We start from the raw sequence: 15,558 nt of genomic DNA, 5'->3' as shown, positions 1-15,558 counted from the left end.
CGGTAACCCTAGATTAGGCTTTAATTAAGACCTTGAAATCAGACAGGCTGGAGTCTTGAAGTTCAGATATGAATTTTCCCATAGTTTATGGGGTGTTTTTTAAGATGGTATATACTACAACATCTAGATACTGTGATGACTGGGGAGCTGTGAATACTGACAAACATATCTGTCCACCTCTCTTCAGGCCCATAAACTGACCTCAATAAAAGGCAACTGCAAAGCATGTAGCCACTCAACAGTATGATCTGCTGGTGGTTCAAGAGCAGAGTCTAAAGGAAAATTAGCATGTTTGGAGTCAACCACTAAGGAGCAGGCTGCAGTGTGGTCTATTCAGATACTTAGGCTGCAGCCTGCCCCTGTACTTGCTGTTTACAATTTCATTGTCAAATACACAGAAGACTTGTCACGTTAATGAAACAACGTTTTTCATTTAAAAAAAATTTAGAAAATAGGACTTTTTTTTTTTTGGTCAATTATGGTCGAATCCTGGCTCCAGTGAAGATAATGACAAAACTTCTATTGGACCAAATTCTGTTTTCAGAGGTGCTACTGAATTGCCCAAGAAACTCCACTGAAATTAATGACATTACTCCACATTTTGTCCAACATAACTAAGAGCAGAATCAGGCCAATTATTTTCAAGCAGATCAGGACTTACTCCTCAAAAAGTTACTTTTCTGCACAGTATTGTTAGCTAAGAAATATTGACTCATTTTCCTGCCTACCCAAATAACTAGTATCAGCATTGTGAGCCTATTATTAATAGAACGTAAAGTGATCCCATGAGTTGTCATCAGATCTTTCCCCTTCATTCTGGTCTAGTAATTTGCTTTTCATTCATTAAAACTAGCAGTCAGCAAACTTAGAATGAGAACCATAAACAAATAAATAAATAAGCAGGCTCCTCTGGCAGGCTAGATAGCCGAGATTGCTGATACTATACAGAACCCTTTACTTCTACGCAGGCCTGCCGACAGGTTCAAAAGGTCCTAGGGCTTTTGGCTGCTGCCAGCACTTGGGCCTTTAAATTGCTGCCAGAGCACTGTATGTCATGCTGTGGGCAGTTCTGAAGGCCGGGGGGGGGGAGGCAGCAGGGTGCGCACCAGGTGCCCCAGAGAGCTAACTGCCCTTGCCCTGTCCCTTCTGTCCAAAGCCCCACCCCTTCCAGGATCACAGAACTGGGACCACCCCCACCTTGCCCAGTGGCTTGGCAATTCAGTGAACGCCCCGTTTCTACAGCTTTGTTGACAATTCCAAGCTTAAAGCCAGGGCAACATGTTGGTCACAGCAAAAGCTCTATATAAACCATGGTTACCCAAACTGGGGGGTGTGCCCCTCTGGGGGGGGAGGGGGGCGTGTGAAGAAATTCCAGGGGGGGCAAGGAGGCGATCCAAACCCCTCATCATTCTCCTGACTCCAAGAAAAAGCTGGCCTTTGTTTCCAGCTGTCAGCCCCTGCCATTTTTCATGCCACCCAGTGCAGCTGCTATAAAAAGCAGACAGCAGGCAAAGACCCAAGTGGAGCTAGTTGCCTCCTGCAAAGGAGTATGGGTTGTGGGGGGAAGGGAGGAGGAGGATGGGGTTAGATGGGGGCTGGGAGAGTCTGGCTCAGAGGAAAAGGAGGGAGAGGGAGTAAGAGCAGAGGGCTGGTGATGCCTGACTTTGTGGGAAGGAAGAGGCTTGGGCGGGTGGGCAGCTGGCTCCAGCGTCTGGCAGGCAGGCGGGTGGGCAGCTCTGGCAGTGCAGGACTTGGGTGGGTGGACGGCTGATGTGGGCAGCTCTGACAGCTGGCATGGGGCTCAGGCAGCTGGCTAGCTGGTGTTGCACCAGGCACCCAAAAGGTGGGGGCTGTGCCATTAGCCTGGCCAGTCCATAGTCGGCCTCCGGGCTGGGATGGGGCCAGCACAGTGTCTGGTACCCTGGCCAGGGCTGCAGCTGGTCACTGCAGGGCCCAGGCTGTGCCTGCAGGTCTGGGGCCATGCCAGCAGCCCATTCGGGGTTGAGCTGGCACTCATGGGGCCAGGACCATGTCCAGCATGAGGGTGGAACCAGCCTTCACAGCCAGTGGCTGGTCTTGTATCAGCCCAGCAGGGGTCAAGGTCTGGCAGGGGGTAAGGGGGCCCCAGAGCTGGGGGGGCGCATTAAGCCTCCAGCAGCTGGCGTGTGGGGCATCATGGCACAGCTCCATGGGGTCTGCTATCCGCTATTTTCCAGACAACTTTTCTGGCAACCCCATTCATAAATTAGTATGCAATCTCTTCAGTGTTGACGTCGACAGATTGCCAGAAGTATTGCAAGAACAAGCACTTGAACTAAAATATGATTCATATGCAAAAGAGAGAGTTTCGAAAACTCAAACCTGGAGGAAATTTGGATAAAATATTTCCCAACGTACTTGAAAGCTGATAAAAGCGCTACGTAACATTCTTTCATTTTTGTCAACGTACCTCTGTGAAAAAAGCTTTTCAAATTTTGTCACATTAAAAACGAAACAAAGACATCAACTGGATGTTAAAAATGATGTGTGTTGCACACATCCATCTTTCAGACCTCGGACTTCCCAACTTGTTAAGAAAATGTAGCATCATTCTTCACATTAAAGTCATTTTTTTCTGATGTTAAATTACATTTTTATTAAATTTTTGAGCCAAGAAAAACTATTTGTGCCTATTTTTAATTTTAAATAACATTTTATATCAAATATTTGTGTTTATTTTAAATTACTAATTGAATTTTTTATTAAAAGGGGAGCTGGATGATGGTAAAGAAGAGCTGAGGGGGCGTGAGGGTCTCTCAGAAATCAAAAGAGGGGTGTGATGCCAAAAAGTTTGGGCATCACTGACATAAACCATCTCCACGAGGGGAACAGCTAATTGCGCTGCACCACTAGGTACACAGCACTGAAAATTGCTGCATAGGGGTCAGGGAGGATGTTTCTTCATACACCAAGCTAGACAGTTAACAGTGCAGTAACTTGACAATTTAGATAAGCCCTAGGGGCCAGTCTAAATCCAGCTCAGGTCAGATCATCTGTTGTTTATTTGATGATTTTAGCCCAGTTTCCAGTGGACAAGTGCCCACATCAGAAGGAGGAGTGTGTGGTGCTATTAGGGACACTAATTAGGCTAGGTCTACTCTAGACATAATTGACTGCTAATATGCAATTTTAGTTAAGCCAACTGCGTAGCTAAAATCAACTTATCAGCAGTCAACTGCTACAGCTGTTTACAGCGAAGAAGGTCGATGGGAACTTCCTTACTCCTCACCGCTCAGGAGGAGTTCAGGAGTCAGCTTTGACCCCAGAAAGCGCTGTTTCATGCATGCACAAACAAAACCCCGGAATATCAGTCCTGAGTGGGTCAATCTTCTGTGGCAGTATACAGACAAGCTAAGATTCCAAAGGCAGGAGCTGGGTATCAGTTCCAACCTGTGTGAGTGAGCAGAATCAGTGTGACCCTAAAAGAAAGCAAAATGAGAGAGACAGCCATCCAGTCCTACACTTCTATACTTTCTTGGGCACAGAGCTGAAGTCCAAAAAGACTTTCTGCAGAAGTCTAAGTTCCTACTGGAGTTCAGGGAAGCATCTCTTATGTGCATATTTCTCTACCTAAAATGAGAAGATCAAGGATTATCCTAACTCCCTGACACTGATTTCTCATCCTAATGCAAACACCAAGCTGTGGTACAGAGTACTGGTTTTCCACATGGCCAACGGGTCAAAAACAATACTAAGAACTTTAAAATGTAGAGTGCACCAGTCAGTTTACAAAATCCCAGTAAAAAGCCTACAGGTGTGCACAGAGGTAGGAGACAAAACTAAGCTCACAATCTGAGGACACAAATTTAATGGGCCAGCATAGTGTCCACTATCACTCCACACTCACCCTGCCAGGCTGCTGTGCATGAATGTGTGTGTGTGTGTATACAATGTTCTCCTTTTCCTACCCTTCCTCCCCCACAAGGTTATCAGAAGCTTTGCTGGAGGTTCCTACTACCAATGCACCAGATACCCTTCCACTGTCACGTAAACAGGGCTTTAATCACATGGAGAGCTTCCAAAAGCAGGAGAACTTCCACCCAATTGCATAAAATTGGGACTCAACAACATAAAACTTAACTTAAAAATAAAATCATTTCTACCAGAGCTCCTGAAAGCTCCACTACCACACCTACTAAATGGCCTTACAACTTTACTGGAAGTGAAAGCAATGAATTCGGACTGTGTGAGAGAAAAACAGAAAACTACAGGTTGACTTCTGCAGCAAAATAAATGTGAAACGTTAATCTTATGTGCCCCCTTTCATCCTACTGTTTGACTCCTCCTTTCAGTAGGAGTGACAACAGCCATCTTTCTCTCTTGCTCTAACAATTAAAGCTAGATTGACAATAGGAAAAGCAGTAGCTCATGAGCTACAGGATGGATGAATGACGTTCTGGTGTGTTTCCCATGTTAAAAATATGTATAGGTAGGTGACTACTATTCATATACATCTGGTGTGTTAAATTCCTAATTTTCTGCTACTAGAAATGATACGTCTCTGTGTTGTGTTGGAACAGAGTTCACTGCACAAGCATTTGGAAGCTAAGGAATATGTGGCATGCATCACTGTAATACCATGCAGCTGTTTACTAGATTGAAGAGCTCTCTCTTCACGGGTACGGGACTTAGTGAAAAGCAGCCTGCAACCAATCATGCTAGACTGAAACACTAAGCCAGCCTGTCGCTAGTAACAGTTGGTTGTTTGGTACTGTACAATCAGTCCTCAAATGTTAAAAAGAAATTATGACAGGGAAACTGGTTGTGGAACTGAATAGTGTGTTTTGCCCACGAAACCTTATGCTCCAAAGTATCTGTTAGTCTATAAAGTGCCACAGAACTTCTTGTTGTTCTCGAAGATACAGACTAACACAGCTACCTCTCTGTTACAGAATTATGCTTAGTGTTGGGTTTTTTTTTTTTAATTCTAAATGCAAAAAAACACAAATTGTTCTGTAATCATACTATGGAATAGTAAGCACCAGCAAATGATGTACACGGAAACCCCAGAACAAGTAAAACTCTGTGTGTCTATTTGTGAAGCAGAACGGCTCCTAGGTCTTCAGTGTGTTTACTACATGTCAAAGGTGCCACGTATACAGAACTACCAACACTGGGGGAGCAAAAGGGCAGCTGCCCTGGGGCCTAGAAATCTAAAGGGGCCCTTGGCTGCCAGCTACAGAGCCCTCTGCACTTTAAGTCACTGACAGAGCCCCAGGTGTTATAAGCTGGGAAACACTGAATGGCTGACTGGGAGGAAACTAATCCCCCCACAGTCCTGAACTTTCCAGGGGTAGAGTGCCCCCCATCTTGCCCAGGGGCCTGGCAATTCTGTCAGCAGGCCTGAATGTAGACAGTCCTGGAGACTGAAGTCCACAGAATGCAAGTTTCTGCACACTTTCGTGTCAATGTGCCTTAATCCTCACCTTGAAGGACCCCTGTAGAGCTGAGACAGCTCACCAGTCAGGCTCTCTCCTGTCTTTTGAAACTGCCAACTGGGGCTCTCATAAGAGCTGACTCTGATCTGGACACCTGTCGATTAAGAACAGAATGATCAGCCATCTCACATACTCTAGACTTCCAAGAAGCCTCAGAGTCTGAGTTTGCATGGGCTAGTTGTAGAAAAATACCTGCAAGCTGACATGAAGACTTTGCACAAACCAGAATTTCCATGAAAAGTCTTCAGCCACTGCATACAACCTATGCCCCAGTGATCCCCGCCTTACCAATTTTCTTCAAGCAGAGGCCCTATGATCTCCCCATGTGGGGCTCCTCTGGTTAAGCTTCTTCTGCTCTCCCTTGAGCTTTATGGGGCACCAGGAGGCTTTCAAGGGGCCCACATTGTGGCCCATTTGCTAAAGGTCTTCTGGGGCAGGAGATAGGAAGTACCCACTTCCCTTTCCCCATAATGTCAGTGAGATCATGCAACACACATCTGCTCCCACTACCAACCAGCTCCATACCCCTAGACAGCAGCTCATGGCCTCTTAAGGATGTGGGGAAGGTACGGCAATTTTAGATCAAGCTAATCTCACTCTTCCTCCCCAGTCAGAATGCACTAGCCTGTAGGCACCACCCCCGTAGCTGCCATTGGTTAGGGACTGCAGCCAAACAGATCTGAAGAGGGCAGTGCCTGCAGGTAACCTTGCTAGGCTGCCCCTACTCTCTCCTATATCCTAACACCCTCCCAGATTCTACACCCCCAGCTGTGAGCCCCCTCCTACACCCTAACTCCCACTCAGACCCTACTCCCCCCACCCAAACCTGCCATCCTGAATTCTCTCCCACACTCCAAACCCCTTGGCGCCACTCTGGAGCCTCACCTGCACCCCAAATGACATCCCCAGCTGTAGCCCTCACCCACTCCTGCACCTACTCTCCTGTATCAAATCACAGTCCCCTCCCATACATTGAAACCCTCATTTTTGGCTCCACCCTCAATCCTAGGGGGGGGCCAAAAATCTAACATCCCCAGACCTCCAGAAGAGTTAATCGAGCCCTGCTCTTATTGTAACCAGATTTCTTGTTCCAAAAAATCAGTACATCTCTTTAACTGGCCACCTTTCTTAACTAGCTTAGTTTTGCTAGTACAGGTCAGTAAAGAAAAACAAGGGATCAGGAGATGGAGGAGTAAATATATGCATGAGGATGGTCTCTTCTGTAACACTGTTTTTCCTACAACAGTTGATTAGACTAACATTCACCTTAGGTTCTGATTCAGAAAAGCATCCTGGTTCGAGCCAGCACTTGAGCACATTCTTAACTTAAACTTAAAATTAACCATATGTTTAAATGTTCTTGTGTATGTGGATGTACTTAAGCGCTGTCCTGAGCCAGGGTCTCACTGGAATGTCTACATCACAGGCCCATGCTAGCTGATTGCACTCGCAGCAAAGGACTGTTTAATTGCAGTGTAGACATTCAGGCGCTGGCTGGAGCCAAAGCTCTTGATTCTTCCCCACGTGGAATCCCCTGGGCTCCAGTCCAAATCCCACATGCCTGAGGTTGTTAATTGCAGTGTAGACACTCCCAGTGAGGATGACTTGTACACTATTTGTTGTGAAGAATTTTTCTGGACAGTGGTCCCATTTTTACCTCCTCGCTTTAGGGATTCTCCCTCTTGATCATGGTTCAAATGTTGCCAATCGCTGCTTATAGAAATAAGAAACATTTTTATAAACGCAGATTTTTTTTAAATTATAACAAATGAGTCCACAAATTCTTGCTCCTTTATAGCACGTCTATGACTTGCAGACTGTGGCACATCTTTTAATGGGAATTGCGGGCACTCAAAAGCCGAATATCAGCTGCACATGCTTCATCATAGATCAGTGTCACTTTTCCACCCAGAGCAGCAAAAGCACAAAAAAAGCAGATGTATATGCAAATGTTATTTTTAAAAATAAAACTGAAGTCTGCAGATTTCTTCTTCCCCTGGTCTCTGAGTATGCCCACTGATTATTTTCCAACATATTCAGTAAACATGGTTACTGCTCAGAATACTCTCTGCATCAAATGACATGCTGAACATTCAGTTACATCTATAAAACTCATACTACATTATGGATAATATATACTTTGTGTTTTTTATAACACGGATTACAGAGCCATAGCAACACCAACATTCACAACACCACCAGACACTGATAAATAGTTGACGGTCGTCCAGAAGTCAGGCACTTCACCTGCACAGACGTAACCATGTTGATTAAAATGATCTTTAAATACACCATATCAAGACAGACAACATATCTTCCTGAGTTCATGACAATGCCCCTCTCACTCAGAGAAAACAGGCCTATTTCTTTTCTCATGTAGAGCAATTTTTATACTAACTTTAGCAGTGGTACTCCTGATTTACCCTGTGTAAGCGAGAGGAAAATCAGGCCCTTTGTGTGTCCCAGGACACTCATGCAGCTAAACATATCAATGTCAATCGTTAAACTAAAAATGTATTTACTATGTGTAAGCCCCTTCATTTTCCACTTAAAGTGATATTTACCAAAAAATTCCCAGATTTTACACAAAGGATTGTTCAGTTTTTATGATTTTCACCCTACTTTTGCATCATTCAAATATATTTTTTAAAAAAAAAACTTGTTCTCTTAAATAATTCAATACACTGCATGAAATACATGAAAATCTGGGTGTACATGCAAAGCTTCCTGTTGAAATAAATCTATGTAGGAGCCTAGAAAAAACACCCAATAAACCAACAGGCACACACCAAGCATGTGAGTCTGAACATACTGAAATATGTATGTAGTGAGAATGAGATTCATCAGTAATGGTATAAAGATGTGACACATTAAAACAGGAAGACAATGAAAATGAGAATACATTCCACAACGCAAGAAAGTATTGCAAGTTTAAAAAATACAGGAAAAAGGGACTGAGTGCATGCATTGCAAATGGTGTATCCCAGTGGTGGGCAGCCTGCAGCCCATGGGCCACATGTGGTCCACTGGGGTTACACCTGCAGCCTCAGGACCCCTGTCTACCTCCCTCTCTCACGTACCTAATGCACAATGAGGTACTGGAGCCCCACACTTCCTATTACTCCTCCTACCTCCCAGCACTTCTGCAGCACCATGAATCCACAAATTCGCACTCTGTCGCCACTTCTCCCCGTCCCCGCACAACCAGTGATGGGTGGGGGTGAAGGGGTTTGGTAAATGGAGCAACTGACATGGCCCTTTAAATCACCACCAGAGTCCCAAGAGGCCTGGTCCAAGTGAGACTGAGGTCTGGCTGCCCTCAGCCTCATCCCTTCCACCTGAGGGCCCCATCCCTTCCAGGAGTGAAGAGCTACCCCCTCCTCCTCTCACTATCTTGCCCAGGGGCCCAGCAATTCTGTCAGTCCTGCCTCCCATCCAGTCCCCCAGCTGTGCTCTGGCAATATAACCATGACCTTGTTAGTCCCCATGTAGCCATGTTGAACAACAAGATAGCTCAATCGTATAGTAAACAGCACCATGGCATAAATTTACTGTTCAGATGGGAAAAAACCAGGACAAATGCCTTCCCCAAAGCAGCCAACTCCTCCAATTCACCATGCATTTCCCAAAGGTCTTGGCTCAGTCAGGCAGCCAGTGAACAAACATCCTCCCAGAACAGGACAGCAGCTAAATCAGCATGTTTCATTTTGGTCTTCAATTAGCCCTGATCTTTCTTCTGTCAAGAAAGAAAAGTAAAAATGGAATTGTATCCAGCCACTCGCTTCATGTGCACACTAAGTAGCAGTAAATCTCTCTGCTTTACACCCATGGTAATAACATTCTCCTCTGCTCAACTAAACAAATCACCAAATCAATAGAAACAGAGACGAAGCCGTGCTAGTCTATACACTATCAAAACAAAAAGCAGTCAAGTAGCACTTTAAAGACTAGCAAAATAGTTTATTAGGTGAGCTTTCGTGGGACAGACCCACTTCTTCAGAAGAAGTCTGTCCCACGAAAGCTCACCTAATAAACTATTTTGCTAGTCTTTAAAGTGCTACTTGACTGCTTTTTGTTTCAAATCAATAGACTTCTTAAACAATTTAAATTTCAGGTAGACATCTAGTGTTACTAAACAATCCGAGGAAAAGGGAGGGGACAAGCACCAGAAAGAAACGTTCAGGTCTGCTTCTCGTGGGCATTGAAGTCCTAGGCTCCATGTTAATTTTCTATTGGCCAGTAAGATACGAAAAGTGCCTTTTTGCTTTTGAAAAGTTGCAGGAAAATGCTGGGTTTTTACCCAGTGAAATCTGCATAAAAATTCACTCTGAAGCCAATGTGTTCCAATTGTCAACTCCCCAGGAGCGCGAAACTGTTATCAAGACAGCATTTAAAGCCCCTGTGGCTAAGAAAGGGAAAAAGAATGTCTTCTGCCCAGGCATCTGCTTGAAGGCAGAGGAAAGATTGAGACCAAAGCACCAGAGTGCTTTCATACTATTTACTTAGTACAAACCACAGCACTTCTTATCTGCAAGACCGCCATCAGTGCTAAGTGACTGCAGTACTCAGTTCAAACAGTGATATGATACACTCTCTCCTTTGAAGAGCATAAGGCAATACACATTAATACCTGATTTAATCTACTAATCTGTTACTAAATTTATTTAAAAGTTGCTTGGTATTTCCATTATAATTCCTTACAGTGTAGTGATGAGGAGCTAAATACTGCAGCTGTTTCAGATTTCACCAGCTCAAAACTTGGTACTCTGTACAAATTGTCAGGAACCAGCAGCTGCACCTAAAGGTCTTTTCAGTCAGTTTAGATGTGTGTGCAGAAAACCCAACATAACAGACTGCTCCTTTCAAAATCTAAATACATTTAGCATTTTCACCTAAGGGTCAAATCTTTGAAAACAGACTGAAATTATTCCTGTTGTGCACCATACGCATATTTAGGGACACAAGCCTTGTTTGTGTACAAAGTTTTTTTTCCACATGCAACTCAAGTAGCTGGCTCCCTGACTTCATGATCTGAAAGTGAAAATGGATATACACATAACTGACAAGCACAGTTCCCAAATATTTTTTTTTTAATGTGATGCTAAAGGACTATTTGGCATCCTGGAAATTATATTAGAGTGACTCATGAAATTCTGATCAACTGCTATGGCAGGGGCCTGTGTATTAATCCGCCACTGGAACCAAGTGTTGGTATCATCACTTACTTTACTAAACTAAAATATCACACTATCCTATTAGTCCACTACCAAAATACAAAAGATAATACACTTGAACTTCCTTAATCCAAGTGTCTGTAATCCAAGAACACTTGTGGTTTGGATTCCAGCATGGCTGGAGCTCAATAACGATGATAAAAACTAAAGTTTAAATACAGTAGTCTCTTGAGTTGTGCAAGGGTTGCATTCCCACATACACTCGCACACCTCGAATTTCACTAAAGTCAGTGAGAGTCACTTTTTTCCCCAGTGGAACGCATGTTCTGCAGCCAGGGAAGCAGCAGAAGCACCTGGAGCTCCTTTTAAAAGGTAAATCCTGGGGCTGGGGGGCAGTTGGGGAGGGATAATCTTGCAGTGCGTTGGGGTCGTTGGAGGGGAACAGGGGGTTTAAACCTGGGGTGAGTTAGGGCTGCTGGGGGGGTGAGGGGATGGAGTTGAGCCGCAGCCACACAGAGGGAGAGCCAGAACCACACGCAGAAGCTGCTGAACTGGGGCTGCAGGGGGTGAGCCGGTACTGTGCACATGGGGTGGGGGATGGGTGAGCCAGCGCCACGCATGGGGGGGCAGGGGGGTGAACCAGGGCTGTGCATGGGGGGGCAGGCGCGGTTCGAGATGGAGCCAGGGGGACTTAATGCAAGTTAAGCTCAACTTGAAATCATGCATTTGGAGGGATTACTGTACCGGACCATTTTTTACAATTTGGTAAAAAACTCAGTAATTCAAGGGCAGCAGTGCATGTGAATACGAGACGGTACTCAATAAATAACGTCAAACCATACTTCTTGCAACCCCTATTTTAAGAAGAGGATGCACACAATGATTTGTATTGCGATACATGTCTACCACAGGACATTCACAAACTTTTTACATTTTATTTTCTCACACTTTACGTGTGTGTTTGTACTCCTGTCTTCCTGACTTTCACTCCTGAACCTTTTCTCTCTCCCTTGAGCATGCTAGCAGGAATTATCCAATGTTTTGAGATCACATTGTTTTCTATTTAGATATGAATTGTTCATTTTGGGGCTTTTGCATATACACTGTTTATCGAAAATAATCAGGAGGGCCTTTTTGGGGGTGGTTTTGTTGTTGTTTTTGACTTTGCAGTTACAGTGTTGGGAGCCACAAAGAAGCCCTTTAAGATTCGCATGCGGCCGCAGGTTGCAGACTCCTGCATTAGATCATCTAATCTGACAATCTGTGGAGCATAGGCCATAGAATCTTACAGTTATTCTTGTACTGAGAGTAAAACGCTATGTTTGACTGACATATACCTTCCAGAAAGGCATCCAGCAATATTCATGCAGTATCCATCACACCAACATTATTCCTGTCTGAAATAACACAGCTGAGTCCTTCTTCTTCTTGCTCACAGGAATAGTTCTACAGAAGTCAATGAGACTACTAACACAAGAAAGAGCATCAGGATTAGGTCCCCACCTTGCATACTAGCCAGAATGGTTATTTATTTATCTGCAAAGAGATTTTTAAAAACGAGAACTTTAAAGTGAAGACAGTTTCCATTTGTACTTACAGTAGCCGCACCTGGTACCCCCTTCAAAAATGAACCCATTCGGGACCGCTCCATATCGGCGCAGATCCGAGAGCTTCCATTGGCCCATGACGGTGGGTGGAAGGTCTTTTACAAGGACTAGAATGTCATTGCAGAAGTGAAGAGTAGCCGGCCCGCTCTCCAGCTTCGTGCCAGGTGCTACTGAAACATGAAACCTGTGAACTATTGGGGCAAAAAAAACACAAATAAACCAATGAATGATGGTAGCAAACAGAACAAAGGAAGCATGTTTGTAACAGAAACCAGTTTATTTAACTGTGCTCTGCAGACTGAGCCCTGGCTACTATGTCACTGGGATCTACTATTAACACATGAGGAACTCAGAGCACTTTTTTCCCTTCTAATAGCTCTGGGTAGCACCCAAGTAGCCAGGTGATGGCAGACATGGATGAGCTGCACAGATATTAAGACAATTCAGCTTTTGGAATAATGCACTCAGGCCACGAGCCATACTTCAGCAACATGACAGATCAGAGACAAGCTTTTTCCAAAATGTCCTTAAAGGGCAACATGTTTCTCAGTGGTTCTCTTTCCTTCCCCTATTGCCTTCCCCAAATGATGTGCTGTATGCTTAACCATCGATACCCATGGACAAATACATTCATCCCTAACCAAATACATTCTAATACAGAGTAGAATCTGCCACACATTTTGGCCACACCCTACACCTCAATTACAGGGACTTGTGAACTCTTTGCATCTCCCCACACCTTTCTTCCCCCTCCTTCTTCATAATGAACCCTTCCCTACCTCAGCAGCCTCTCGACTGGTTAATGAATTGGTTACTGAAGGAGGAGGGTGTGGGTCAATGTTCCCTCTAATCTTTTCCATCCATGTGCGCAATTTTTCCATTCACGTGAAGAATTAATTTTTGTCTGCACCAAGGCATGTGCGTATGTGCACCATCAGCAGAAACAAAAAGCTTAGCGGTGGGCACTCTGCTAATCTGATGGGCAGCATTTGAATCTCTCTCAAGCAGATGCAGAAGCACACAGGGAACACTGTTAGGGCGGGGAAACCTTACTAAGGCGATTCCTGCTCTCAGCCTCCGGCCTGCTGTTCGGAAAGGAGCCACTGAGCCTTGACCTCTCTTTGGCTGTTCTAAGTCGGTGTGATGTTTCCTAGGCTGAAGGCGGGACTACATGCTGACAGAGCAGAGCAGGAGGAATCACCTAGGACTAGGTAAGGGTTCATTTTAAGCAGGCGCTCATCCCCGTCCCATTCTCCCAACAGTCAAAGACTCTCTGCTCAATTCGTATTACCCACGTGCTTCAGTAGACAAAGCAGCAGATTACGTTTTACAACCAGCCGTTCAATGACTCACTCTGCCACTTTTGGCAAATCATCCCTGCTCTCAGTGCCTGGGTTTCCCCACCAGTAAAATGGGGATAATGATGCTTACTCACTTTTGTGAGGCACATGGGGATCTATGGAAAAAAGGCGCTGATTACTGTTGTTATTGCTGTATCCAATCAATAACCCTTCCTCTACCTCGCTCCTTCCATGACCTCCCATCCATTGTATGCTACCTCTACCCTGACACTCTCTCGCAAACCACCTATCTCACTACTGCATCTGCTCCCTGTGCAGGACGCTTCTGGAGGAAACCTATGTGATTCCCCTCCCCAACTGGACTTGTACGCTCAAAAAATTTTACATTATTTTGGTTTGGTTTGAGTGTAGTTATGCAACCAAAACAAAAATCTACCCCGGGGTAAACTGCACTTTCACAGTGAAAAATATTGCACTACAGTACTTGTAAAAGGCAAACTGAAAAATACTGTTTGTTTTGTTTATTCTTCCAGTGCAAATATTTGTAATTAAAAAATGTTGGCACTGTACACTTTGCATTCTGTGTCATAACTGAAATCAATATATTTGAAAATGTTTAAAAAAAAATGACAGATTGTAGGATGTTCCTTGGTCAGTCTAGCATCAACCTGCACATCCATCAGAGGTTACCTCTGGTTGTATGGGATGGAGCTTTGTAAATTGCCCTAATTTTTAGACTATCAGACTATGAGCTCAGCAGTTCTGTTCCACCACTATCTAAATGAAGAATGGAGCAGTGAATGATTGCCAGCTCCAATGGCTGCATAAATCAAAGATCTCCAGCCAGAGTTCTAGAATTTACCCCTAAAATGCACCAAGATATAAATCTTAATACCCCACTGCCAAAATAGTCACAGAGAGGTAGCCATGTTAGTCTGTATCTTCACAAAACAAAAAAGCCATCATGTAGCACTTTAAAGACTAACAAAATAATTCATTGGCTCAGGGTTTCCCTAACTTTATATAGTAGGGACCCATTTTTTTTTCAGTACCTTTTTTTGCAGCACAAAAATATAAACACGGGAAAAAAAATGAAAAATGAATACATTTTCACGGTTTATTATTTGTTCATAATAACAACAGTACGCAGCAATAATTTGTACATTTTTCTAAGAACCGGTATTCCCCTCTGCCCCCCAGAAAAGGACCAGTACTGGGCCATGAATCACACTTTGGGAAATGCTGCATTAGGTGACGAGTTTTTGTGGAACAGACCCATTTCTTCAGGTCTGGAAAGTCTGATCAACTAGCACAATGAGAATTCAGCAGAAAGATAGAAAGAAAAAAACTAATAAAAAATGACAAATCAGCAATGTAGGAAGGGGGGAAGGGTGGGGAAGAAAATTACTTACTGCAAGTGTCTATTGAGTGACTTGCCTGAGATCACTACGAATATCAAATATGGGGAAACTGTCCTTGTAATATGCAAGGTAATTTCTATCTCTGTTGGGACCTAGTCACAGAGAGGTAGCCATGTTAGTCCATTTCCAGATATGAAGAAGTATGTCTGCCCCACGAAAGCTCATCACCTAATAAATTATTTTGCTAGTTTTTAAAGTGCTACATCACTGCTGGTTTCTTCTTTTGAGACTTAAACAAGTTCAAAGAATAAAGTTCAACACTTTGCACTTAGGTCTCAACAGAGATAGCAATTACCTTACACATTATAAGGAAAATTTCCCCATCTTTGATATTCGTAGTGATCTCAGGCAAGTCACTTAATTTAATAAACACTTGCAGTAAGTACTCTTCTTTCCTCCTCTTCCCCACCATTCACCCTTCCTATGTAGCTGATTTGTCAGTTTTCATTACATTTTCTTCTTTCTAACTTCCTGTTAAATTCTCATTGTGCCAGCTTACGTTCACCAGACTTTCCAGATCTGAAGAAGTGGGTCTGTCCCACGAAAGCTCATCACCTAATAAATTATTTTGTTAGCCT

The 15,558-nt window shown here is 44.0% G+C and overlaps 1 protein-coding gene across 5 annotated transcripts in view; it reads right to left on the bottom strand.

The window, feature by feature from the left end:
* The window catches only part of DOK7 (docking protein 7), a 108,472-nt gene that overhangs the window by 81,440 nt on the left and 11,474 nt on the right, over positions 1-15,558 (bottom strand). For all 5 annotated transcript variants that reach the window (XM_074992406.1, XM_074992407.1, XM_074992408.1 and 2 more), the window contains one exon: positions 12,249-12,449. In XM_074992406.1, coding sequence (XP_074848507.1) covers positions 12,249-12,449 — 201 coding nt within the window. The remainder of the gene's footprint in view (positions 1-12,248; positions 12,450-15,558) is intronic.

This window comes from Carettochelys insculpta, chromosome 4, assembly GCF_033958435.1.
Source record: "Carettochelys insculpta isolate YL-2023 chromosome 4, ASM3395843v1, whole genome shotgun sequence".
Classification (NCBI taxonomy): Eukaryota; Metazoa; Chordata; order Testudines; family Carettochelyidae; genus Carettochelys; species Carettochelys insculpta.
This window is presented reverse-complemented; position numbering and strand designations above follow the sequence as displayed.